Genomic DNA, 27384 nt, shown 5'->3' with positions numbered 1-27384 from the left:
TCATAAAACGTCTCATCATTTTAACTAAAATATCTTAATTAGGCTCCTTAAATTGTCTTGTTTCCTTAAATCACCTCTCATCTAGACTTCCACAGTGTCATGCCTGTCAAAATGGTCTTACAGAAATTCAATTGCATCATTTCGCTGATCAAAACTTTGCTCTTTATAACAACATGTGTTTTCCCACCAAACTGAGCTGCAACCACCAATAGGCTATAAAATCAATTCAGCAGATTCCAGCATCAATTTTTGAAAGTTTTGTTTTGTTTAACGAAACACAGTATAAGAAACTAGAAAATATTACAGAGAACTATGCATACAGATGCTAAATTGTTTTATTTCATATACATGTCCATTTTATATCACACACCAGTAAAAACATACAAATTGATACATGTATAAAGACACTGCACATAGGTGTATACATGTGTACGTTGGGTCATAACATATATTGGGTCATAATGTAAGTTCTTCCAGGAAAGCTTCCTGGTCCCTCACATCTCCCAACCTCCAAAGATAATGAAGCATTCTCTCAACTGCTAAGTCTGCACCATGTTAATGTTTCTATCATTGTTTTAATTCCGTATTTGTGCTTCCTAGAAGACCATAAACTTCTAACACTGTACTAGGCATTTTTCCTACTACTTCATATGTACGATCTCATTTAATTCTCACAAATTCTGTTTTTGGGGGGTGGGTGTGGGGGTAGGGTTTTGCTTTGTTGACCAGGCTAGAGTGCAGTGGCACCATCATGACTCACTGCAACTTCGAATTCCCCGGCTCAGGTAATCTTCCTGCCTGAGCCTCCCAAGTGGCTGGGATTATAGGTATATGTCTGGCTAATTTTTAAATTTTTTGTGGAGACAGAGTCTCACTTTGTTTCCCAGGCTGGTCCTGAACTCTTGGGCTCAAGCGATCCTCCCACCTTGACCTCTCAAAGTGTCAGGATTATAGGCATAAGTCAACTCCCTGGCCCAATTTTCACAACTCTTTAGACAGAATTCTCATTTTTAAAATGTGCAAAGACAGAAACAGATTAAATAACTCCCCAAATGTCACACAGTAAGTGGTAGAGATGGAATTTAAAACTTAAAAAGCCTGACTCTGGAAAACAGACATACGATATAACGGAATGTTAAAGATTTAATAAAAGATCAGTGGAAAATTAACTTACTTCAAATAAAAGTCTATAATAACATCATTTAAAAATTCTCCTTCATTTAGACAGTGCAGGTCCTCATTAGTAACGGAGATGCCTCCCTTAGCTGGAGGTGGTGGATATACTATCAACCTGTAACAAAATTAGAAGGCAAGCAAATAAACAAATCTATATATATGTATACACAACTGAAATGTAATAAAACAGAGAAAGACATTTAAGATCATTGCAAATATAAAAGAATTCTCTCACTTTTCTACTGGGCCAATGAAGATGGTGTGGTTTTCTCCAGTTTCTTCTTCTTCATCAAAAAACTGAAATTCTTGTTTGCTTCTAAGCTGTATTTTAGATTCAAATGATACCTGGTAGGAAATTAGCAATTTACAGTCAATTAGGAAAAGTTTCAATAAAAAGGGTAAGCACAAGGCAAGAATGTGTTTCAATGCAAAAGGATTAAAAATATGGAACTAAAAAGTATGCATGATATTTAACAATTAAAAATAAGAAACAGGCAAAACTAGGGGCCACTTTCTTTTTATCTGTAGCTTCTAGATAGTGATACTCTCCCAACTCATGTAACAGTAATTTTTCAGTATCTTACTTCTCTAAGATCTCTACTATCTACATTAAATCAGATAATGCTGGTAACATTCAAACCTTTCTAAAAAACCAAAGTGGTTTTTGCCTCTTAGTTCAATGGCTAGGCAATCTATAAGATGTAGGGGCAGAGGCTCAGGGAACATAGTCTAATGAGTTTCAGCCCTCCATAAAGCTAAGTGAAATGGGTTCCTTAGAGGAAAGAACCTTCCATTGAAGTTTGAGTCCATCCCAATTACATTATGCTGCTCTTTTCTTCCTCTGGCACTGTCTCCCATGCCAACTATGCAAAAGAAAGAGAACCATTTCCCATCCTTCTTTTGTTCTTTTCTCAACTCACTAACTGTATTTATAGTTCTTTGGGGAGTCCTTGCTCAACTATCACCAAGATTGTGCTGCAGATAGCCATATTTCCAAGTTTGTAGGCAGTTTGAGAGATCTGTTCCCAATAAATTAGGTCAGCAAAGCTAAGCTGCTGTAATAGGAAATAAACTTAAGATGTTTTAAAATTATGTGTGTATTATTTACCATTATACTATGTGTTATAGTAGTATTGTGACCTTTGCTTCAGGTGGCTTCAGAGTTACCTAGCTATATGAGTAATTATTCTAGTATTAGATACATGTTTTGACAATAAAGATCAAATAGCATGTATTCTTCATTTTTCATGTATGTCTATGTTGCATACAAATGTACACCATGGACCACAATTTCTTCAAACCTAAGACACAGGGTAACCAATCCATTTGAAAGTAGTGGTGTGTGCATATATATGTTGGAAGTAGGGTATAAAGAAAAAAGGATGACAGAAAAAATGACGATGAAAAGTAAAGATAAGGATAGAATGTGGAGGAACCAAAAATGCTTCTGAGACCTGTATCGAGTACTATTTGTCACCCACCCACCACTGTTTTGACACAAGGTAGTTTACAAATCACACATGAAAGCAAGTCATTCTGAAATAGAATTAAAAGTATTTAACACTGAAAGGAACAGTATTAAAATAAAATATATTTTCCTTTAAAACTACCCATAATTTAAGAATATTTTTAAAATTAAAAAACATAATTACAGTTTTAATTTTGTTTTCTTTTGCCCACAACTTCCTTTGATGTTCTCTTCATAGGTTCGTGTACAGGCAACAAGTCTGCCATTAGCTTCTTCAAAGGGAATTTTCGCAAAAAAATTGGAAATGTTATTCTTTATACCAATTTCATTAATGATACTTTCAAATACCATATTTGCCCGAGGATCAAGGCCATTTTGAAAAATTAAAATTATATATTGTTCTTCCAAATCTGAAAAGAAATAAATATAACTATAAGTCTAAAAAAAACAAAAGTAAATAGATACTTTTAAAGGAGTAATTATTGATTCTTTCCGGGAAGATAATCAGAAATCCCAGTAAAAAGGTCCACAACAACGTCTGACATACAGTGGATACACAACAATCATTGGAAAGACCAGTGTGTGTTACATGCCAAGTTCGCTTAAGTTATTAGAAGGAAGGAACCAGAATACATTACTCTAACAACAGTTCAAGAACAAATCTATTCACGGATGTAACTAATTTACTTCATCTAATAAATCTAAATCTATAGTCTTAAAGATATAATAGTTAACATTTTTGTCAAACACAAATAGAAAATTGCCACGTGAACTGACAGTATCTCAAGAGAATCTAACTGCAAAACATCTTTTCACTAATGTGCCAACTCTTGCAGATTCACTGGTAGCTAACACTTTTTCATAATTAAGCTGAAGCAGCAATTATTGCTGAAATGTGTTTATCTTCTAAGCAGTCAAGCCATGCTTTAAGTGTTAAAGGTGAAGGAAAAAAACCTGGAGAACCACATCTATGTATTATAAAGACTTAAGGCCCATTTTATGAACTTAATAACTTCCTATTCAGGCCAAGTTTCACGATTTCCAGATTTATATGGCTGATTTACATTTAATATTCCTATCAGTTAAAAAATTTTAGTTTACTCAGATTACAGTGTTAGTTAAGAGCGCAGATCTTTTGGGTTTTAATCTACTTAGAAACTTTCTAAATGAGTAAGTCTGGGTTTTATCTTCAGCCCTTCCACCTTCTGTGAGTTTTTCCTCATCTGTAAAATGGAGAAAGTAATAATCTATTTCACAAGGTAGCTGTGAGAATTACAGATAATATACATCTAAGGCATCTGTCAAAGTGCATTCACATTTTGCTATTCAACAGCTATTGTAAATACAATATCTATTATAATTACCTATTATAATCTGTTTTACACAACTTACTTGTTAATTTATTTATTCCTTTACAATCATTCCAAACTTTATCCTCCTTATTCATTTGCAGTTGCATACTCAGCTTTTGATAAACTGCTGGAATTGCCTGAAGAAACACTACGGGTAATTTTCGGACATTACACCATTCACATTTAGTTAGATCAGAGGTATTTAAAATAATCTCTACAGGATCACGGTCTGGTTCTGGAGGAAAACAAATGGAAATAAAAAAATAACTTTTAAGAGGGTAATATCATGAATGGGGGAAATTGTGAGGAAATACAAGTTTAAATGTAAGTACATATTTATTATGCTCTGCACATCATTACTCTTGTGGGTAATAAAAAAAAATCTTTATAACTGCCTTAAAGAAGCTTTTTTATTTTTTCCAAATGAATAGGGGTTTCTAAAAAGTTAGGCTCTGTGATATTTCTGAATGAAATTTACACCAAGATATATGCCCTTTGATAAGAAAATATATGTAACAACTAACCATCTTAATAAATTCTATGAATATTATTTAATCTTTTATTCCTGTAAAGTGCTTTGGTGTAAAGAAAGCTTTAGTGAGTAAAAAAACATAAAATAGCTTACCGTCTAGCTGTATCTTGATAAAATCTAAACAAAACTAAAAAAGAGGATGAATTAGTATTGCTCTAGACTTACAAAGAAAGGCAGGTTTCACTTTTCTATTCAAGTACTTAGAATGTTTCCTATATTACTCGTTTATCTCTTAAAATCCCACAGAGAGGTTGGTATCACATTATAATGAACACCTAAATATTCCTTACCTAAATTCACTAACTGTTAAACTGTTAACATCTTGCCACATCCCTTCCATCACTCTTTCTTTTCTAACTTTTATTTTAGGTTCAGGGGTACATGTGCAGGTTTGTTATACAGGTAAACTGCACGTCATGGGGGTTTGACATTCACTCAATTGTCTTTGCATCCATTGATGGTCCTTGCCTGAATTATTTATTACTGGTGGTTACAAAAAGGTATTTTCTAACTAACTATTTCAATGTGGAAAAGATACATTAAGCCTACCATAGCCTGAATTAATTATTTTACAGAAGTTAACAGATTCAAAAAAAGAGGCAAGTATTTTGAAATGCATTAAAAAACAAGACAAATGAATACATACAGGGATGAATAGATATATGGAAAGCAAATACAATAAAATGCTAATAGTAGAACTTAGCTGGGAGTTATATAAAGTTCACTGCAAAATTCTTTCAACTTTTCAGTGTGAAGATTTTTATAACGTAAAAAGAGAAAGGAAATATAAAATAAATTTAGCAATTACTACAATAATTAATTGCAAAGTCTAGAATGTCACTAAACATACTCTCTAAAGATTGCGTTTGAAAGGAGTATGTTAACTGGTTTCTCTGGGAAGTAACACATTATTTGGGGACATTAAGCACGGGTACCGGCAGGGAATGGTGGCTTTTAACTGTTATCCCAGCATTTTGGGAGGATCGCTTGAGCCCAGGAGTTTGAGACCAGCCTGGCCAACATGTTGAAACCCCGTCTCTACTAAAAGTATAAAAAATTAGCCAGGCATGGAAATGCATGCCTGTAATCCCGGCTACTCAGGAGGCTGAGGCAGGAGAATCGCTTGAACCCGGGAGGCAGAGGTTGCAATGAGTCAAGATTGTGCCACTGCACTCCACCCTGGGCAAAAATAGTGAGACATCATCTCAAAAAAAGAAAAACTGAGCCGGGTATAGATGGCATGTGCCTATAGTCCCAACTACTTGGGGCCTGAGGTGGAAGGACTGCTTGTGCCTAGGAGTTCAAGGTTACAGTTAGTTATGACTGCAGCACTGAACTGGGGAACAAAGAGAGACCTCATCACTTAAAAAAAAAAAAAAAGTACTGTAGATTGCGAAACATTCTAGCATACATGGATGTTGACACTGTATGTTTTGGAAAAATGTTAGCTGATTCAAAAAGTGTCAATAATGACGACACAAAGCATTCACTCATTCATTTATTTATCTGAGAATGAGTCTCGCTCTGTCACCCAAGCTGGAAGGCAGTGGCACAATCTTGGCTCACCGCAACCTCCACCTCCCGGGTTCAAGTGATTCTACTGCCTCAGCCTCCCTAGTCGCTGGGGTTACGGTGCACGCCACCACACCCCGCTAATTTTTGTAGTCTTAGTAGAGATGGGGTTTGACCATGTTGACTACGCTGGTCTCAAATTCCTGACCTCAAGTGATCCACCTGCCTCAGCCTCCCAAAGTGCTGGGATTACAGCCACCACACCTGGCTGACATAATGCATTTAAATAAAATTGTTGCATAAGATAAAGGAATTGAAGGAAGTTATATCTAAATATTTGTCATTTAGAAATATGTAAGTAAATCACACATAAATATTAATATTATAAGTAGACACCGGGCTGGGTGTGGTGGCTCACACCTGTAATCCCAGCACTTTGGGAGGCCAAGGCAGGTGGATCACCTGAGGTCAGGAGTTCAACACCAGCCTGGCCAAGACGATGAAACCCCATCTCTACTAAAAATACAAAAATTAGCCAGGCATGGTGGCAGGCACCTGTAATCTCAGCTACTTGAGAGGCTGGGGTAGGAGAATTGCTGGAACCCAAGAGGCAGAGGCTGCAGTGAGCCAAGATTGCACCACTGCACTCCAGCCTGGGCCAACAACAGCGAGACTCAGTCTCAAAAAAAAAAAAAAAAAGAAAGAAAATAAAAGTGGACATTGGTCTATTTCATTTAACTGTGAAAGTTTCTAAATTTAAACTGAATGAAAACCTTGATTTTATATATTCTCATTTGAAAAATGAGGGATTACTTTGTATTTGCGCATATGTGGTATTCCTAATAATACACGCCATTTTACTTCCTTAAAAAAGCACTTGCTTTTAAATAAAATAGATACTTCTAAATAATGCCAATTGGCCGGGTGCAGTGGCTCACACCTGTAATTCCAGCACTTTGGGAGGCCGAGGCAGGTGGATCACGAGGTCAGGAGATCAAGACCATCCTGGCTAACACAGTGAAACCCCGTCTCTACTAAAACTACAAAAAATTAGCCGGGCATGGTGGCCGGTGCCTGTAGTCCCAGCTACTCAGGAGGCTGAGGCAGGAGAACGGCATGAACCCGGGAGACAGAGCTTGCCGTGAGCTGAGATGGCGCCACTGCACTCTAGCCTGGGCGACAGAGTGAGACTCTGTCTCAAAATAATAATAATAATAATAACACCAATTATATCACTGAGCGAATTAAAATGATTAAATTATCTAATAATAAACAAGTGTAGAATTTTATAAAACACTGAATATAGTAAAACATTTAAAACCTGTTTCTCAGATTAATCATAACTTGGCAGATAAATCATTTCACTACAAAACATAATGAGGTTATGTTCAAGAAAAAGAAGAAAATATCAAATCATCTTTTTATTTATACTATCTGTAGAAGATACAGATCCACTAATTATTCTTCAATGCAGAACGCCCTTTGCGAAAAATCTCATGTTACAAGTAAGGTTAATACCACACTGCAAATTTCCACATTATATTTTTTGGCTGGAATATTTCATTTAGCATTATAATGTTTAAACTGACACATTTTATGTTACATATACTGCCTTTTATTTTTTTAACTAAATTTACAAACTTTTTCTTCATTGTAGCAAATATAACCTATTAGAAAAATTCACCCAAATTTTAATATAGTTCTTCATAAATAGCTTTAAGACTAAATATGCAACTTTCTAATTAAATGTCTAAATCACCAGCAAAACCTTACTCATCACACTGAAGAGTTATAAATAACAGTGCTAATGTGGGAGAAAACCATAAAAGTTACAGGGCACTCCTGAAAATTTCTGAGGTACAAAGTGACACAGAGTGACATTTTTGTTAATGGACAGAAACCAGGAAAGACAGTCTGCAGTATGAGGGCTGTAACAAAATACAAATTTCATAAATCCCTAAAAACACTGACATATGTTACAATATTATTGGGCAATAAAGGGTAGATAATTTATATATAATTGGCTTTGAATCTCCAGGGTACTTCTGAAACTGTTAGTTTGTAAATTGTGAGAAGCTTAAGGTTTTTGATGGAAAAGAAAAATTTGCTGGATTTGCACAGAGCTGTGGTCTGCTAAGAAATCAGGTTCACATTTCATTTTCTCCTATAAATAATTTTTTTCTTTTGATCATATTGTATTCTAGAACCATGAAGAAACTTGACTAGAAAAGAAACACGTTATTATTCATTACATTAAATAATAAAACACCTTACAACTTTCCTGCTGTGATATAATTATTTCTCTCTTTTTTTTTTTTTTGTTTTTTGTTTTTTGAGACAGAGTCTCAATCTGTCACCCAGGCTGGAGTGCAGTGGCGCAATCTCGGCTCACTGCAACCTCCGCCTCCCAGGTTCAAGCGATTCTCCTGCCTCAGCCTCCCGAGTAGCTGGGACTACAGGCACATGCCACCACACAAGGCTAATTTTTGTATTTTTAGTAGGGATGGGGTTTCAGCATATTAGCCAGGCTGGTCTCAAACTCCTGACCTCGTGATCCAGCCGCCTTGGCCTCCCAAAGTGCTGAGATTACAGGCGTGAGACACCATGCCCGGCAATAAGTTCTCTTAAAGATAAGTGCTTTATGTAAAAAGGACAATGTTAGGACAATTATGTAAAAAGGACAATATTAGTTTGAAAGAAGAGTTGGAAACACATAGGGACACCAAGTTAAGACATTATAAAATAAAGGCTTACAGAACGCATACAGTGCTGTACAATTAATCTAGCAACAATGTTTAGAATACATTAGAGAGAAAAATGATGACTGACTAAGAAGACTAGTTAAGGAGATTATATTAAAATTTCAAACAGAAAATAAAAACTTGGATTGGTGGCAGAATAGTAAGTACACAGGTATGATGAGTAAGATAAAGTACACAAAGGCCTTTGGGCATTGTGGACAATGAACTAGTACAATGCACAATGCCTTTTGGGCAGCCATTATAGTACAATAATCTATTTCTAGGACTCTTGATGCTGTAATACATTTTCCAGCAGATCCCAAAGCTTCTGGAATCTTCATTCACTCACTACAGTTCTTTAATATATTCTTTTCATGCACTTAGCTGGTATGATACTAAATCAGTAACATATTGGAAGGTTTTCTAACTCATTGAAAGTTTCATGCACTAAGCTGGCATGATAATAAACAATAACATATTGGAAGGTTTTCTAACTCATTTTAATGGTGAGGAGCTACTATTTATATACTCTTAAAGCAACATGAAATCTTGAACTAATTTTGATATTCTATTAAATATTTTAATTTACAAATTTAAAATATTATATATTAGCTTTAGTAATGGAATTTTTAATGTTATAATTGGTATAGTAAAGAGCTTAAGAATGTACTTACAATTACAGGCTCTATTAACAGCCGGAAGAGTGTTCCTACTCGTATACTTCGACAGTTTAAAATGACACTGTCAAAGGAACTTTGGCAGCTTAAAGCTAAAGAATCAACTAAATTTTCTGGAGAAAACACTTTACGACGTTTTAGAGGTGTGTTGATAATAGAATTGCCAAACTAAAAAGGAAAAGAAAATTTTCACTTAATAATTCACTAAAACAAAGCTGCAAGCTAAGTATAAACATATGCAAAGACCCAATAAAAGAAACGTAAATATCACAACACAAAATGGATTTCCCTTCAACAGTGTTAGATAAAATTAACATTCATGGTTTTTATATAACAGTAAATACCTGTATCTTATTTAGCTATACTTTAGTTGTTATATAAATCTGAGTAATAGCATGGCAGTCAGGAATAGTACTCTGGGAATCAGACTGCCTGGATTCAAACAGCCACACCACCTTTTATTTTATTTTATTTTATTTTTAATTAATTAATTAATTTATTTATTTTTGAGAGGAGTCTTGCTTTGTCACCCAGGCTGGAGTGCAGTGGCATGATCTCCACTCAATGTAAGCTCTGCCTCCCGGGTTCATGCCATTCTCCTGCCTCAGCCTCCCAAGTAGCTTGGATACTGGCGCCCGCCACCACACCCGGCTAATTTTTTTTTATATTTTTAGTAGAGACAGGGTTTCCCCGTGTCAGCCAGGATGGTCTCGATCTCCTGACCTCGTCATCTGCCCACCTCGGCCTCCCAAAGTGCTGGGAGTACAGACGTAGCCACCGCGCCCGGCCAACACCACTTTTTAAAGATCTGATCTTGGCTGGGCACGGTGGCTCAAGCCTGTACTCCCAGCACTTTGGGAGGCCGAGATGGGCGGATCACCTGAGGTCAGGAGTTCGATACTAGCCTGCCCAACACAGTGAAACCTGTCTCTACTAAAAATACAAAAAATTAGCTGGGTGTGGTGGCAGGTGACTGTAATCCTGGCTACTCCGGAGGCTGAGGCAGGAGAATTGCTTAACTGGGAGGTGGAGGTTGCAATGAGCCAAGAACACGCCACTGCACTCCAGTCTGGGCGACAATATCGAAACTCCTTCTCAACAACAACAACAACAACAACAACAAAAACTGATCTTGTAAAACTTAATAACTTACGCAAGTTTTGGTTCCCTAAACTCTAAAATATACAGAGTAAGAGTATCTACTCAACTGAGTTAATGCATAAAAAGCAGTTTAGCAGAGTGCTTCATGCACAGTAAAATGCTGCTAGTTACAGTGGCAATGATACTTGAATTAAATTAGCAATTATTTAGAAAGCAAGCAATTTAGAGGAATGGTTATCTGCATTATGAAATAACCCTTCCTTATATGTTTACATATTTTAAACTATTTCATCTGTTAAATTATGATTCCAGTCACTTCCAAATAGAAATTAATCATAAACACTTCATATAGGTATATAATTTTAATTTAATTATATTAGTATCTTTATTATCATCACAAGAATAAAACAATATTTTGACAGAAAATAAGGGAACATGTCCCCCATTCCCATTATCCTTCTAAAGGTATTTCTATGATATATGTCACAGGAAAAAATATGTATTTTAAACAAAATATGATCATATATATGATATAAAATCATACATATATTATTTTGTGAACTGCTTTTTCAGGCTTATTAACAGATTTATCATTAATATTCTCTATTACTGTTATTATTTTTTGAGATGGAGTCTCACTCTGTTGCACAGGCTAGAGTACAGTGACATGATCTCGGCTCACTGCAACCTCCACCTCCCTAGGGGGTTCAAGCAATTCTCCTGCCTCAGCCTCCCACGTAGCTGGGATTATAGGCACACGCCTGGCTAATGTTTTTGTACTTTTAGTAGAGACAGGGTTTCACCATGTTGGCCAGACTGGTCTCGAACTCCTGACCTCAGGGAATCTGTCCACTTTGGCCTCCCAAAGTGCTGGGATTACAGGTGTGAGTCACTGCATCTGGTCTATTTTCCCTTATTATTAAAGAAACCTGTTAGAGAGGTTTAAAAGCGTTTTGTTTTGTTTTTAGCTGTAGAGTTACATCTTCAATTGAGAGGTTATTTAGCTCACTAATAAAACAGGTAAGAGCTGCTCCAGTTGAATCTACAGTAAAGGATTTAGTCTAGAATTTGAATGTTCCACACCCTCCATGGAGCATCATCGAAGACAGTACACAATGAGGTACCCTTATGATTCAGTGTGTCAGTCTGAAAACTGCTCATCTAAACATTCCATTACATGGAAATTCATCATTAATTTAACTGAACTCATATGCTGGACATCTACGTTCTTTCCAATCTCTTGCCATAGCAAACTATTCTTCAAAGAGCATTTTTGCAGTCCAGTCAATTGTGGTACACATTTAGAATTACTGCCAAACTGTCCTCAACAGTTAAACCAACTTATACACTCAACATTCCACTTCTCCAAACACTGATCAAGATGAGACAATATCATAGTTTTTAAATTTTCAGCAATCTGAAGTTCACAAAAGGTATTTTAATTTCATTTTCACTACTTTGATTACTATGTTTTTTTGAATTCTATTCATTTCCTTTCCTTATTTCCCTATGGTTTGCCTCTATTTCTTGATTTTTAAAAAATTAAAAATATACAAAGGACTACTTTACACTTTGTCACATAGTTCACTATTTTTCCATTTACATTCATCTATCAAATTGTGTTTAGAGTGTTTTGCTACACTGTTCTACTTTTCATTTAATCAGATATATTCATCTTTTCATTTACTATTTTTGCTTGTGCTACCATGTTGGAAAGGCATTCTGTAAGATTATATAAAAATATTAATCCAGCCGGGTACAGTGGCTTACACCTGTAATCCCAGCCTGGGTGATAGAGCAAGATCTCCCCTTTAAATAAGTAAGTAAATAAATAAATCCATATATTTTTCTATTATCCTTATGATTACTTTTGTTGTTTCTCATTTTTTAAGGTTCCCATCTTAACAACCAAGTATATATGTTCCCATATTTTTATCTGTACTCCTATGAACACACTGACATGTATAAACACACACAAACAATTTAACATACAAGTTTATTATTTTATAAAAATGTTCTTACTAAAGTAATAGACACATATTTCATTAATTTGGTATTCTCACTTAACAGCACCATGCAGACATCCTAAAAGTCACTGATATAAGTTCTAATTTTTATTTTCAATGGCTGCATCATATGGATATACCATAACTTCTTCAGCCATATCCATATTAACAGGCAATGATTTTGTTTGCCAATAATCATGTCTGCATATAAAGTCTTATGTACTGGGGAAGATGGAGTCTAAGGAATTAATTATTTGGTCAAATAGTACACATTAAACATTTTTTAATGGTCATTTTCACATTTCTTTCCCAAAAGACCATAGTAACTTTCTTTTCCATCAGCAAACTGGGAAAGTATCCTTTCCCTTGGATTCTTGACAACAGCACAATATTAACTGATTTTGTAACAATTTTTAAAGTCCATTGAATACAGTTGTATTTCATTTTCCTTAATTTGCACTTTTCATGTGGTAGTTTACTACATGAATTTTCTATTTTTGTCCATTCTTATCCTTTGTTCACTTTATTTTTATCCTGTAAATTTTAAGAGTTCTTAGTCTATTACAGACATTAAAATATTATGTCACCTGCATTACAAATAGTTGTTCTAGATACGTTGTCTATTGACATCATCCATATTACCTTTCTCCATGTGAACTTTTTGAAACTTTTATAGTAAAATATAAAACATAACATAATGAAACATACTATTACAGAAAAATATATCCCTGTTAAAATGACTTCTCTCCTCTGCTAGATTTTATAAGAAATCTTTGTACATACTGACATTTTATTGTAAGGTTGATACTGTGTTTTCTTGTTGAATTTTTTATACTTTAAGTCTTAAGTTTAATTGAAACTTATTTTTGTATATGGCTTAATGTTCTTCCAAATAATCTCCCATGTGGTATTTAAGCCCCACTTAATGAATAATCCATTGTTTTCTCCTGGGGCTACCAAACTGCCTTCTAAAAAAAGTTTACACCCCAAAATGGAGGCATTAATCTGAACAAATGTCAATAAATGTGAAAAGTACCTGGTCTTTCATTCTTGCTTTTCTTGGCAATGTAACTGTATTTAACTCTGAGTCTTCTGGAATGCTTCGTAGTTCACGCTCTACTCTGCAGGTATTTTCATTTAGTGCTGCTTCTACTTTTCCAGTGGATGGTGCAGGGGAAGAACATGCTGAATCAGCAGGCTGAGGAGATATGCTTTCTCTTCTGTTAGTTCTGTCGTTGTCATCATCATCATCACTGGACAAAATGACTAAAAGTATTTTAATAATTTATAATTTATATTAAAACTACAGTTATAATTTTATATTTCATTTCTGTCCATTAAAAAGTCAAATAAATTACCAAAGTGGAAAATATATTCAATTTGCTTTGGACCTCCTCCAGATCTAAGATTAATAAAAATGAATGAAGATACAATCCACTCTATCTGATAAAAAGTTAAATCTGAAGAAAGCATTAAGACTTGGCGTCTTTTAAAAAAATTATACAAATATAAAATTTGATTTTACAGTTCATCACCACTCACCCAAACAGCAGTATCAGCAAGTTACAAGAAGAATGGTAGGTCCATTTCAGAGTCCCAAAAAATTTAAGGTGCAAAAAATAATTTGCATACAACTTGTTCGCAAAATAGCATGCATTGTAAATATATGTGAAACTTCATGTAGTTAAGTTTTTTTTTTTTTTGAGACGGAATCTCATTCTGTCACCCAGGCTGGAGTACAGTGATGCGATCTTGGCTCACTGCAAGCTCTGCCTTCTGGGTTCAAGTGATTCTCCTGCCTCAGCCTCCCGAGTAGCTGGGATTACAGGTGTGCACCACCACACCCAGCTAATTTTTGTATTTTTAGTAGAGATGGGGTTTCACCACGTTGGCGAGGCTGGTCTCAAACTTGCGACCTCAGGTGATCCACCCGCCTCACCCTCCCAAAGTGTCGGGATTATAGGCTTCAGCCACCGCGCCCAGTCGTAGCCAAGTAATTTTATCTCACACAGGAAGTTACTAAAATCTTAACTGGTCCTTGGAAAAATCTGGACCAGTACCTAATGTTCAATAAGTCTTGCTGATGATAAATGGATGTGAGCAAGAAAAGACACTATGATGGTAATTTGCTCTTCTTATACCTTGTACTCATTATTGAATCTTAGCAAATCTATCTCTGTATCTTAATTCCACAAAGCCACTCATTTTGTATTTGAGTCAAATACAAACTCCTTGCTATGGTTTATAAATTTACATAATCTGGCCCCTGCCTATTTGTCCAATTTTCTCATAATATTCTGTCTCTTTATCCTCCAGGCACACTAGTCAGTATTTCTGTCCCTCAAACACCACAAGCTTGCTCCTGCCTGAATTCTACTTCCCTCAGTATTATGCATTCTGGCCACCAAGTTTTAGTTTAAATATCACTTTGATAACCCAATAAAGTAAGCACACTCGCAGTCAAATTAACTGATTTAAATTTTCTGTTGTTCTTTGTTGCAGATGTTCACTTGCTTATCTGTCTCCCCCTGCTACACATAAACTATAATACAGCGGGGACATTGTCTTGTTCACTGCTATATCCTCAGGCCTGAAATAGCCTGACACAGAAAAAGCATTCAAAAGTCATACGTTGAAGAATGCATGAACTTGAAGGAGGAATTTTTCTTTATTACTATTTCAAACATAAATGCTTAATTTTTACTGAGTAATGTACATGTCCCAGAGAAGCATCATCTCACCATTTCTCTACCTGTCTTTTTAATTTTACTGTCCAGTCTCAGGAACAAATACTGAGCATGGTTTCTCTTTCAACACTGATCTTTCATTAGCAGAAAACCTAACAGGCCAGATTAGACAATCTAAACAGATTTACATACATAGCATTTGGGAGGTGGGGTTTTGCCACTTACTGGTTATTTGGCTCAATTTCTCTTCTCTGTAGAATTAAGGACAATAAGGGTATTTATTTCATAGAATTGTTGCAAGGAACAAATGGTATGTAAAATGCTTAGTGCAGTACCTGACATAGATAGATGTATATATACATACAGATGTACGTGTATACATGTATACGGATTTTTTTAAAAGGCCCATGAACTGTATTTTTAATGAAAAATGGCACAAGTATATATTAAAAGGAAAGTCTAGTGTTCTATTTACAATTATTAATTTTTTTTTAGCAACAGGGTCTTCCTATATTGCCCTGGCTACGCTTCAACTCCTGGACTCAAGCAATTCTCTCATCTCAGTCTCCTGAGTGGCTGGGACACCACTATGCCCAGTTTCTATTTTTTAAAAGAAATTATGCTCATTCTCCACAGTATACACTCTTATCGGTAGCTTGCATTACTCACTTAATTAAGGATCTTGGAAATTACACAGTTTATCAGATCTTTCACTCCTTTATCGCTGTGTACTCTAGTCAACCAGTCCCCAATAAATTCTAATCTTTTGCTATTTATTGTAAACAAGGACTGCATGCCATATGTATACACACAAGAGTAAAAAGACATGATGCAGATTTAGGAACAAATGTGGTAAGGATATTGTATGTCAAATATTTTATTGGGCTACGCGTATTTTATGTTATTTTAGCTCCCTCCCACCGCAGAAAAAAAATCACTACCAGCAGGAAATATACCCATTTACAGATCAGAAAGATTAAATTAACCTGGCCAAAGTCAGAATGCTGGTTTTAACTAGCAATTCATCTAAGACTAGGGTCAAGTTCTGAGTGTGTGTGTGTGTGTTTTCTTTTTTTAACTATTTAAGATGGACAGGATGAGAACAAGATTAGTTTTAAGCTCACATTTACATTAAAAATACATACGGGGTTAGAGAGACTGGTCGTAAAAATATATCTGAAAAATATTGGATTGATATAAGCAATATTAAAGGGAGTAAAATACTTACTTGGATCATTTAGTTCTGACAAACTTGTTTTCCTTTCTTTCAAGTTTGTGATTTTGGGTATTTTTGCCCCAGGTAAAATGACTTTTCCATTAGTCTGTAAATAAGTGTGTTTACTCTCATCACAATTCACAATAATATCAATTGGAATCTTTTCCATACTGTTGCCATAAAACTTCTTGGTTGTTAATCCTGTGTTTTGTGACTTCTGTCCTCCAGAATTCTGATGAATTGACGTTCTTAATAATGGTCCAGCAGACTCATTCAAAGTAATAGCTTGTCTGCAATTTCTTTGCAAATCCTTAGAAAAAAGAACACCATAACTTTGGCATTTGGTCTGATTTTCTTTTTCTTTTCCACATTTTGGACAACATTCACGGTGTTCAGAAACTTTAAGTTCCAAAAGAACAAAAGAAATAAAAGATTTTGGCATTTTATTGCATCATTAAGGAATCCCCTCAAAGTCTCAAAATTAAGTCCCTCTCTTCCCCATCAATACCATCATGGCTACCATGAGATCCTAAATAAGTCATGTTAGTTGGGATTTAACATCAAAATGCTGGAAGAAATTTTCAAGACTATCCAGTCTAGCAGTCAGCTATATATAAATTAACTCTGTCACCAAGAATCTGAGGATACAATCAAGCTGAGTACTGACTGGCTCCATTACATTAGTGTCTACAATAAAGGTAAAGAGGGCATATCTAAATGAAAAGAACTCCATGGAAAAGTGCTATTTCCTCTCATAAAATTGATACTAAAACAGAAAAAACACATTCCTACTATTAAAATCCCCAAGATTAAAATATGAAAGGAAGTATGTTCTGAGCTATTACCATACGCCTTCCATCAGCTAAGAAACATGTCTCTTGGAACTCTGTGAGAATTAGGAACAAAATGCAGATACACTACACTGAGTAAGATAAAAAAAACCTTCATGATAAAAACTAGAGATTAATATTTTATCAACCTAATTCTCTAAAAACTAGAATCTCAATACTGCTCAGTTTTAGTAGAGAATACTGTAAAGTAATACATTTTCATAAAAATTTTATGTTAAGTGTAATTTCTTTTGGAAAACAAAAACTGACTAAGCCTGGACATCATGGCTCAGGTCTGTAATCCCAGCACCTTGGGAGGTTGAGGCAGTAGGACTGTTTAGGGCCAAGAGTTCGAGACCGGCCTGGGCAACATAGCAACATCCAATCTCTCCAAACAAAAAAAATTCAAGAAAAAGAAAAACTGATTAAAATCTCATTCCCTGCTTTGGTCAGAAGTGGAAGGCTTTTTACAAAATTAAATAATTCCAAACTACATATCACATAGTATCTGCAAGACAATCTATAAATAACCAACTGCACTTAATAAGTCTGTCTTTGAGACTATGTCATTTTTATTAAATATCCTAAAGATGTTAATCCCATTAAATTCACAGACCTTGTTTTCTTTTTCATTTATTTCTTTATTTATTTAGAGAAGGAGATTTGCTGTTGTTGTCCAGGCTGGAGTATAATGGCACAATCTCGGCTCACTGCAACCTCTGCCTCCAGGGTTCAACAGATTCTCCCGCCTCAGCCTCCCAAGTAGCTGGGACTACAGGTGTCCACCACCACGCTCAGCTACTTTTTGTATTTTTAGTAGAGACAGGATTTCACCATATTGGCCAGATTGGTTTCAAACTCCTGACCTCAGGTGATCCACCTGCCTCGGCCTCCCAAAGTGCTGGGATTACAGTCGTGAGCCACCGCACCTGGCCCACAGATCTTGTTTTCTTTTTTTTTTTTTTTTTTTAAAATATGGAACGCTTCACGAATTTGCGTGTCATCCTTGCGCAGGGGCCATGCTAATCTTCTCTGTATCGTTCCAATTTTAGTATATGTGCTGCCGAAGCGAGCACAGATCTTGTTTTCTTACAAGTGGTACATAGTGTAGAATTTCAGAGACTATACATGGAAAGAAAAACCACTAACCTTGTCTAGGAATTAAAGATTACATAGAGGCTGGCTACAATTCTTTATCTCCACTAAGAAGAAAATTAGAACAACTGGCATAGGAATAGAGTAAAAGAAGGAAGACTTTTATTAAAAAGTAATTATTGTTGTGTTTAATACCTAGGTGATGGGATGATCTGTGCAGCAACCACCACAGCACATGTTTACCTATGTAACAAACCTGCACATCCTGTATGTGTACCCCTGAACTTTAAAAACAAACAAACTGAGGTTTTTCAGTGGGCGTGTCCACTGGACGAAAGATATTATATCTAGGGAGGAGCTTTCCTCCTCCTTTATCTAGACTAATCAGTAGGTGATATCAGTATGGCCTGAGCCAAACTTAGGTTGGCATGGCAGAACATTAGCATATAAAGAAAAACTAAACTAACAGGTAAATACACTGGGGATGATGGGAGTCAAGTTAATCACTTCTGGAGAGGGGAGTTACAAACATGCAACGTGGGAAAAATTAAAGTCAGTAGTGTTGGACTGGAATTAAGAGTTATTGTGTGAACTCATGGATTCTAATATGGATTAAATATTAATACACACACATGTATTTCTTAGCTTTGTCCACTGAGAAGGCCGAGAAACAATAATGCCCACATGAATGAACATAACCAGTGCCCAAATATGTTCCCTCCACTTAAAGGAGAAGATATTTCCTTTTCCTTGTATGCATGGCTCCTCGGAGAAATGAATGACTCTAGGGCTGAGACAGAAACACAAGATAATGGCCGGGCACAGTGGCTCAGCCTGTAATCCCAGCACTTTGGGAGGCTGAGGTGGGTGGATCACCTGAGGTCAGGAGTTCAAGACCAGTCTGGCCAACATGGTGAAACCCCATCTCTACTAAAAATACAAAAATAAGCCAAGTATGGTGGCATGCACCTGTAGTCCCAGATACTCAGGAGGCTGAGACAGAAGAACTGCTTGAACTGGGAGGTGGAGGCTACAGGGAGCCAAGATTGCGCCACCCAGACTCTAGCCTGGGTGACAGAGCAAGACTCCATCTTGGGAAAAAAAAAAAAAGAAATACAAGATAAGTTAGGACCATCTTGTTATACTAAAAAGTAGAGAAGTCAATGTCATAAATGTCTTTAAAAGAATGATAGGGACATGTCAAAAAAAACAGAGTCCAGCTTGAAGGGACTCACATGGAATTTGGGACAATTGAAGCATCAAGGTAAGTCATGAAACATCATGGAAGTTACAGACTATAACCCTTTTGAGTAATATAACTATTCATATGTACATGCTGATATAAATGAATATATAAATGTGGGATAAGAAATACTTCTAGCTCATGTTAGAAATCTTATTAGTAAATTAGTCAAAATACCTATTAACTGACATTGCAGTGAAGAAATCTAGAACATCTTAACTAAGGTAAAACATCATTAATGTGAAAATCAACATCATATGTCTCCCGATATAATGCAGTAAGATTACAGAATCATTTCTGAAACATTCTTGAAAACTACATACATAATTTACAAACATCAGACAAACCCAATTTGAGGCACAAAGTGTCCTGTACTACTCAACAAATACCAAGATTATGAAAGATGAGACTACGAAATTATTTCTATCGAAAAAGACTAAAGATTCGTGGCAACTCAATGTAGCACATGACCCTGAATTGAATTCTATACCCATAAAGGACATTATTTAGGTGAAATTTGAATGGGATTTGTGGATTAGATGGTCATTTCAGAACAATGTTAATTTTGAGATTTTGACAGATGTACTCTAACTATAAAAAAAAAAAAACACACATACTTAAGTATTAAATGGTAAATGGGCATCATGCTTGTAACTGCAATTCAAACAGTACAAAAAAATACATATATACATGTTTATGGGTAGGCAGGAGGAAGGAGGGAAAAAGGCATAGAGAGCGAGGACAATAAAGCAAATGTGAAAAACAAGGAATCTGGAAGATAAATATATAGATTTTCTTTCTACTTTTTTTTAAACTTTTCAACTTCTTAAAATTATTTGAAAAAATTTCTGGCAGACAGCAATCATTTGAAGTATGTTGCAGGGAAGTGCTGATAAACTCTTTATAGAAAAATAAATTCTATATTTTGGACAAGCATAAAAATGGTCTACTGAAGGCAGAAAAGTTTGCCTAAATAACTTTTCCAGGTCTCTTCTGGTCCTATGATAAAAGATCACCTAGAATTTAATAAGTACTGAAACTAATATTAATAAAAACACAATCTGATTAGCAATAAAGAATAATTTCTCTACTTACCTCCAAATGGGTTAAACATTTTTTTGAAGCAGGAGATAGAGGAGAAGTAGGCTGATAGGTACTACAGTGCCGTTTCTGTTGTGCTTTCCTCTTAATTTCAGGCTCCACTTGTGATTCGGACTCTTCTGTTTTCTTCATTATACGTTCTAAAGGAAGGAGAAAAAAATAAAGTTTAAGTTTTACTTAAAATAAGCTAGTGTTTCAACAAAAAAAAAATCAGAACATAAGACCAAACAATAGTTATATCCTGGCTTACTCTTCTCTTATTTATTTTTCACTCCTCAGCAGGATCTCCACAATGTGGATCACTTCATCAAATTATCAACATCCTCTTCACTTTAACTTCATTTTGTTCTACTAAGGTAACACAAACCTTTCCTGTGCCTAACCACTCACATACTCACAAATCCTTTTTTTTTTTTTGGAGACAAGGTCTCATTCTGTCGCCCAGGCTAGAGTGCAGTGGCATGCTCATAGCTCACTCTAATCTCAAACACCCTAGCTCGAGTCATCTTCCCACCTCAGCCTCCAAACTAGCTGTAATTACAGGTATGCACCACCACACTCAGCTAATTTTTTTTATTATTTGTAGAGACAGGGTCTCCCTATGTTGCCCAGGCTGGTTTCTTTCTTTTTTTCCAAGTCACTTAACTCTAAGAGTAGTAATGAGAAAAATCTGAATTCAAACAGTACAATTGTTTGGTGAAGGAAACTAAACTAAGCCTGCCTCAAGCTAATTTTCTTTTTTAACTTCAGAACACAAAAGGTAATTTTTCTCGATATTTTTAATGTAAATTTAATAATTTTCATTACAAATATAATTAGAAGTTTCAAATGATTTGATGAACTCCAAACCAGGACAATTTAAAATTTACCACAATCTGACTTTATCAGCAAAGGATTAAGTATGCAAAAGGCCAAACATGTTTCTAAAACATAAGTGAAGAATCTGTAAACCAAAATACCTAACCTGCACAATCCTAGCTTTGTTAAATACTTCTAGTTTCCTATATTTAATATTCTTCTATCGGTTGGTTTTTAAAAATAAGATTATGTAGACATAAAGATCAACATTATCTAATATTTAGTTTGATATACAACACTGTCTTAAGAAACCTATATACTTATTCTTGCTTAGTGCAATCACAAAAAGTTTCACTAAGTGATTATCATCCTCTCATTGTTTGCATGTCTATTTTCCTAGACACCAAAGCTAGACGTTTAAGTAATCGATGACTACTCCTTGTCCCTTCATCTTCACTTCTAAATAGTTCTTAAGTTCACTCTGTCCTCTCCAAACCCACTGCCACTACATTTCTGATGCTTAACTCTTGCCTAAACTGATGTCCTCTATCCCAATTTTGCTCCTTTTAAATCCTTCCCCACTACTGCCAAAGTGACCTAGTTAAAAATTGTGACTTTGTCATTCTAACACTCTAACTAAATTCCATCTCTTGGCAAGCAGAAGTTCCTGTTTCAATCTTACTTCCACTCAAACTTTACCTCAAAAAGGTTCATTTCTTCATATGTTCTCTCTTTCACCCTCACATATGCTGTTCTTTTCATAAGTGAAGCTCTGCCAATCTATGTGGTGAATTCAAACCCTTCTTTGTTAAGAAGCTGCCTCTGCCCCACTCTAGGCACAATTAAGCAATCCTTAGTTTTCATAGCTCTCATTTTATTGTTATTTGTACTTCTGTTCCCACACTGTATTGCCAGTGCTGGGAAGAGCAGAAATGATGTTTTAGTCATGTGTTTTCCCAGCATCTAGAAACTGCACAAGGGCTTAATAAATGTTTCCTGGATTAATGAATTACATGAGAAACATAAAACTATATGACACATTAAAAAAATGAAATTACAGGGGTCAGAGGAAGAGACACTGTCACTATGTCATCTCTGAAAATGGCATAACCTTTGACACACAGAGATAATGACTCATGCACAGATCTAGAAACATAAGGACTTAGCCTCTGGCCAGAGAGTAACTAAAAACTGCTTTTTTTCTCCAGAGATCTAAAATCTGAGGTTACAGAGCAGCTGCTCCAGTCCAGAGCATCCAGGTGTTATTATTTTTATGAAGGCTAAGTTACTTTGTTGAAGAGCTATGATGTGACACTATAAGAAGAAGGCAGACATTCTGGAATCCGGAAAATAAACACAGTTGTCTGAAACACACAACCGATTATTTGAAAAACTTAATGTACAGTAAAGCAGTCTTAAAACAAAAGCCCCTACAAGCTTTTTCGGCCTTACTAAATTTGATAATGTACCCAAAGGAAAGCTTTTTCCTTATAAACATATTTCATTAATCTTTTTAAGCCACACAGTATCTTTGCACATTATTTTGCTCAAACATGTATCTAATTAGTTTTCTGCTGCATCCTGGACACTGACATTTAAAAAAACAGTATCATTTCATCTTGATTATGTAATCACACTCTTCTCTTCACCATACCTATATCATCATGTCCATGTTACATTTTCTCTACCATCATAAGAGGGAAACAAATGTCCCAAGCTTTGATACAATGCAAAATTTTAATTGATAATAGAGAAAAATGACATTAAAATTCTGATCCCTACCTAAATCAAGGTTTTTAATAAGGTTCTGAAAGAGATAGAAAAAGGAAGCAATTAGGAAGGTTAAGTTGAGACGTTCGAAACCAACGTCATGAGGAGAAATGATAAATGATTGACAGTGTTATAGGAAACTAGAGTACAGAGAGTCAAGAAAAAAACACAAAAAATGTTAGCCTCAGGGTTAAGAAATTCCATTAGGATTCCATTTTCTAGGGAAGAAGAGAAAAACACTTGAGAAGATTTGGTAACTCAAGTAAAAATGAACTAGTCTCAAATTACAGCAGAAACATAAAATTGCAAAAAGCTTAAGATTGGACTGGTTCAAGGATGGCAAATACTTAATAAATGGCCCATGGAAGTTTTACTAGCTAACTGATCACAGAAGTGATTTTTGCTAGGCTGATGTAGCCTCAAATCCCCAACAGATTACTCCAGAGAAGTATTTAAGATGAAAACCATGTGACATTATGCTGAATCCCTCTTACAGGGATGAGAAAGAGAATAAAGAGTATTTACCAAAGACCCTGTGGTAGGAACATGAAGATTAGGATACTCCCTTCTAGATTTTCTAGCTCAATGTTTTATTTTGTTTTGTCTGTTTTTGTTTTTTTGAGATGGAGTCTTGCTCTGTCGCCCAGGTTGGAGTGCAGTGGCGCAATCTCAGCTCACTCAACCTCTGTCTCCAGGGGTTCAAGCAAATCTCCTGCCTCAGCCTCCTGAGTAGCTGGGATTACAGGCATGCATCATCATGCCTGGCTAGTTTTTGTATTTTTAGTAGAGACAGGGTTTCGCCATGCTGGCCAGGCTGGTCTCCAACTCCTGGCTTCAGGTGATCCACCTACCTCAGCCTCCCAAAGTGCTGGGATTATAGGCGTGAACCACCACACCCAGCCTAGCTCAATGTCTTTTTAAATACACTACACTACTTCCAGGTATGCACAAAAGGGGAGACTATGGAAGATATTACTGGGTAAGAGTGATCTATATACAGGTTGGATATAAATAGAACACATTTAAAAAATCAAGTTAAAAAAAAGATCCTCCATAAAAAGAAAGTTCATAACAGCTTTATTCTTAATAGACAAAAAACTGGAAACAACCCAGGTGTCCATCATCAGGAAAATCGATAAATAACTTGGTATACCCATACAATGCAATGTTAAAAAGAAACAAACTACTGATGCAAGCAACAGTACGGATGAATATCAAAAGAAGATCCTGAGTTAAAGAAGCCTCACATAAGAGTATACAGTGCATTACTCCATTTACATGAAGTCCTAGAACAGATAAAATTAATCTATGCTAGGAAAAATCAGAAAAATGCTTACATTTGAGGGGGAAGAGGTAGGGACTAACTAACATGAGGGAACTTTCTAAGGTGCTGATACTATTTGTTCTATGTCTTCGTGGCGATTTTGGTTAGAAATGGATATGTAGTTTTCAAATTTTATTGAACTATATACTTAAGATTTATGTATTTCATTGTAGTAAATTTTATTTCAAAAGAAAGAATGTGAGGGCGATCTGGCTGTGACATCTGTCACCCCACTGATCGCCAGGGGTAACTGCACTGATCTGGTTGGCTAGGTGGGTGTCTACTTCCTCCCTCATCGCTCCATGCGCATCCCTTCCAAAGCTGCACGCTAGGTTAAAGAGGATGACCATCCCTGATAGAGGAGGACTGGTCTTGGGTCAAGGTCAAGGGTATATAAGTACCTGTGCTCCCCTGCTAGAACCTCCAAACAAGCCCTCAAAAGAAAATAAACTGTAAACAAATATTGAACTCTAGTTAATAATATGCCCACTGAAGTGTTTAGAAGTATACCAGGCGTCTGCAATCGACTTTAAAATGCATCCAAAAAATAAGATGAATTAACGTATAAAGGGATGACTAGAACAGAAAAGTGTTAATTGTAGAATCCATGTGGTAGATACATACATGTTCACTGTAGAAGTTTCAACTTTTCTGCATATTTAAACATTTTCATAATAGAAATTGTGGGAGAAGCAGGGTAAGAAAGAGGCTTACCTTTCTTATTTGAGATTTTAGTTGTGATACTAATATGCTGAAAAATAAGTACCCAGAGGACAGTGATAGAATACAAACCATTATTTTTATAATGGTTATGTATTTGCTTTTACATTATTTTTTATAATCTTTCAAAAGAGAAAGACAAACTAAAAAAAATGGTTTTCTCCATCATATAGCTGCTAACTGACTTTCAATGTAAAATAAAACTAAAGTCATGTATCTATCACATTCTCATTATCTTCTTTAAAAATCACTTCTGGCTATATACTATACTTTTGGCCTACAGGATTTTGTAAAAACTCTTTAGCATGACAATCTACCTCTACTTACTTCTATGGCTTCAACTCTGGCTATCCTCTACCCATTCTCCAATCAAATATATCATTTGTTAAAATAAGATGAGACTCACCTGTTGTGCCTTTGCATTCCATCCTCATTAGGTGCAAAGCTTTTCCTCCTCAATTTGGTATGTCAAACTCCAACGATTCAAAACTCAGCTTTACTTACATTTTGTTTTGTTTTGTTTTTGAGATAGGATCTCACTCTGTAGCCCAGGCTGGAGCGCAGGGGCACGATCACAGCGCACTGCAGCCTCAACCTGTGCTCACTGCAGCCTTCACCTGCCAGGCCCAAGGGATCCCCCCACCTCTGCCTCTTGAGTAGCTGGGACTACAGGTGCTCATAACCACGCCTGGCTAATTTTTTTATATTTTATAGAGACAGGGTCTCACTACGTTGGCCAGTTTGGTCTTGAACGCCTGGGCTCAAGCGATCCTCCCACCCTGGCCTCCCAAAGTGCTGGGATTATAGATATGAGCCACTATGCTTGGCATCATCTTTGTGTATGAAGATTTAAATAAAACTCCAGAAAAGGGCAGTGACCACTCCTTTATACCACATTTTAAATTGGCTTTTACATACTACTTTCCAACTCTACAACAGTACGTTTACAAGTTTGTAGTCTCTCTAGCCCTTGAGTTTCCCAAAAACAGACACTGTCATTTTATGAAGACACGAGGCAAGCTTGAATTAATAATCATACCTGTCAGTGGAAAACTTACAAATATATTTGCAAAGTAAAACTACTTAAAAAAAACTCCACAACATTCCAAAAACATGAGGAGAAAAAATACAGTTGAAATTGATTCCTAGAGCAATTTATTAAATACTTCAGTAGGCATTCCTGACATTCACCCAAACGCACTGAGGGAAAACAAAGTTAATTAATAAAATAATGCTGTTAAATAAAAATGATTTACATGTAAAAACACGTAAATAAATAAAAATAAATCTATAAGGACTTTTGGAAAATAAAGGTGAATATTTTTAAAATTCCAGGGTTGGAAAAGCTTTACTAAACACAACACTAAGGAAACCCAACTTTAACAACAGGTTCAACTACAATTACTATTTGACAACATTAGAAAAAAGTAAGACCAGGCATGGTGGCTCACACCTGCAATCCCAGCACTTTGGGAGGCCGAGGCGGGGGGATCACCTGAGGTTGGGAGATCGAGACCAGCCTGACCAACATGGAGAAACCTCATCTCCTCTAAAAAATACAAAATTAGCCGGGCATAGTGGCCCAGGTCTGTAATCCCAGCTATTCAGGAGGCTGAGGCAGGAAAATTGCTTGAATCTGGGAGGTAGAGGTTGAGGTGAGCTGAGATCGCACCATTGCATTCCACTTGGGCAACAAGTGTGAGACGCTGTCCAAAAAAAAAAGAAAAAGAAAGAAAAGAAAAGAAAAGAAAAGGAGTAACAGAAAAACCACAAAAGGGAAAGAAAGATATCTACATCAGAGATAACAAAGAATTGCTAAATAAGTAATAAAAGGCAAAGGACATATAAATAAATGGACAGACATAAATAAAATTCAAATGGCCATTAAACCTGTAAGATATCTCACCAGTTACGAAGAAAATATAAGAAAAACATTTTGATCAGATTGGCAAAGACTAAAAGAATGATAATAATCTAATGTTGCTGAAAAGTGGGAGAAAACAGGCTGACTCAAGTAATACTGTGCTGGGAGCTA

General features: G+C 35.8%; 1 protein-coding gene and 1 non-coding gene across 2 annotated transcripts in view; both read right to left on the bottom strand.

Moving 5' to 3' along the window:
• The window catches only part of SENP6 (SUMO specific peptidase 6), a 115348-nt gene that overhangs the window by 34931 nt on the left and 53033 nt on the right, over positions 1-27384 (bottom strand). Inside the window, exons 8-17 of the mRNA XM_033219828.1 lie at positions 20732-20877; positions 16481-16778; positions 13602-13831; positions 9456-9626; positions 4622-4655; positions 4037-4231; positions 2829-3054; positions 2697-2712; positions 1412-1521; positions 1175-1291 (exon numbers count right to left, since the gene is read on the bottom strand). Coding sequence (XP_033075719.1) covers positions 1175-1291; positions 1412-1521; positions 2697-2712; positions 2829-3054; positions 4037-4231; positions 4622-4655; positions 9456-9626; positions 13602-13831; positions 16481-16778; positions 20732-20877 — 1543 coding nt within the window. The remainder of the gene's footprint in view (positions 1-1174; positions 1292-1411; positions 1522-2696; positions 2713-2828; positions 3055-4036; positions 4232-4621; positions 4656-9455; positions 9627-13601; positions 13832-16480; positions 16779-20731; positions 20878-27384) is intronic.
• LOC117088966 lies at positions 18268-18374 on the bottom strand. Its single transcript, XR_004439455.1, has one exon. It is a non-coding gene; the product is annotated as a U6 spliceosomal RNA (small nuclear RNA).

The sequence above is a fragment of the Trachypithecus francoisi genome, unplaced genomic scaffold, assembly GCF_009764315.1.
Source record: "Trachypithecus francoisi isolate TF-2019V2 unplaced genomic scaffold, Tfra_2.0 Lachesis_group10, whole genome shotgun sequence".
Lineage (NCBI taxonomy): Eukaryota > Metazoa > Chordata > Mammalia > Primates > Cercopithecidae > Trachypithecus > Trachypithecus francoisi.
Note: the sequence above shows the minus strand (reverse complement) of the source record. Positions and strands in the feature narration are given on the sequence as shown.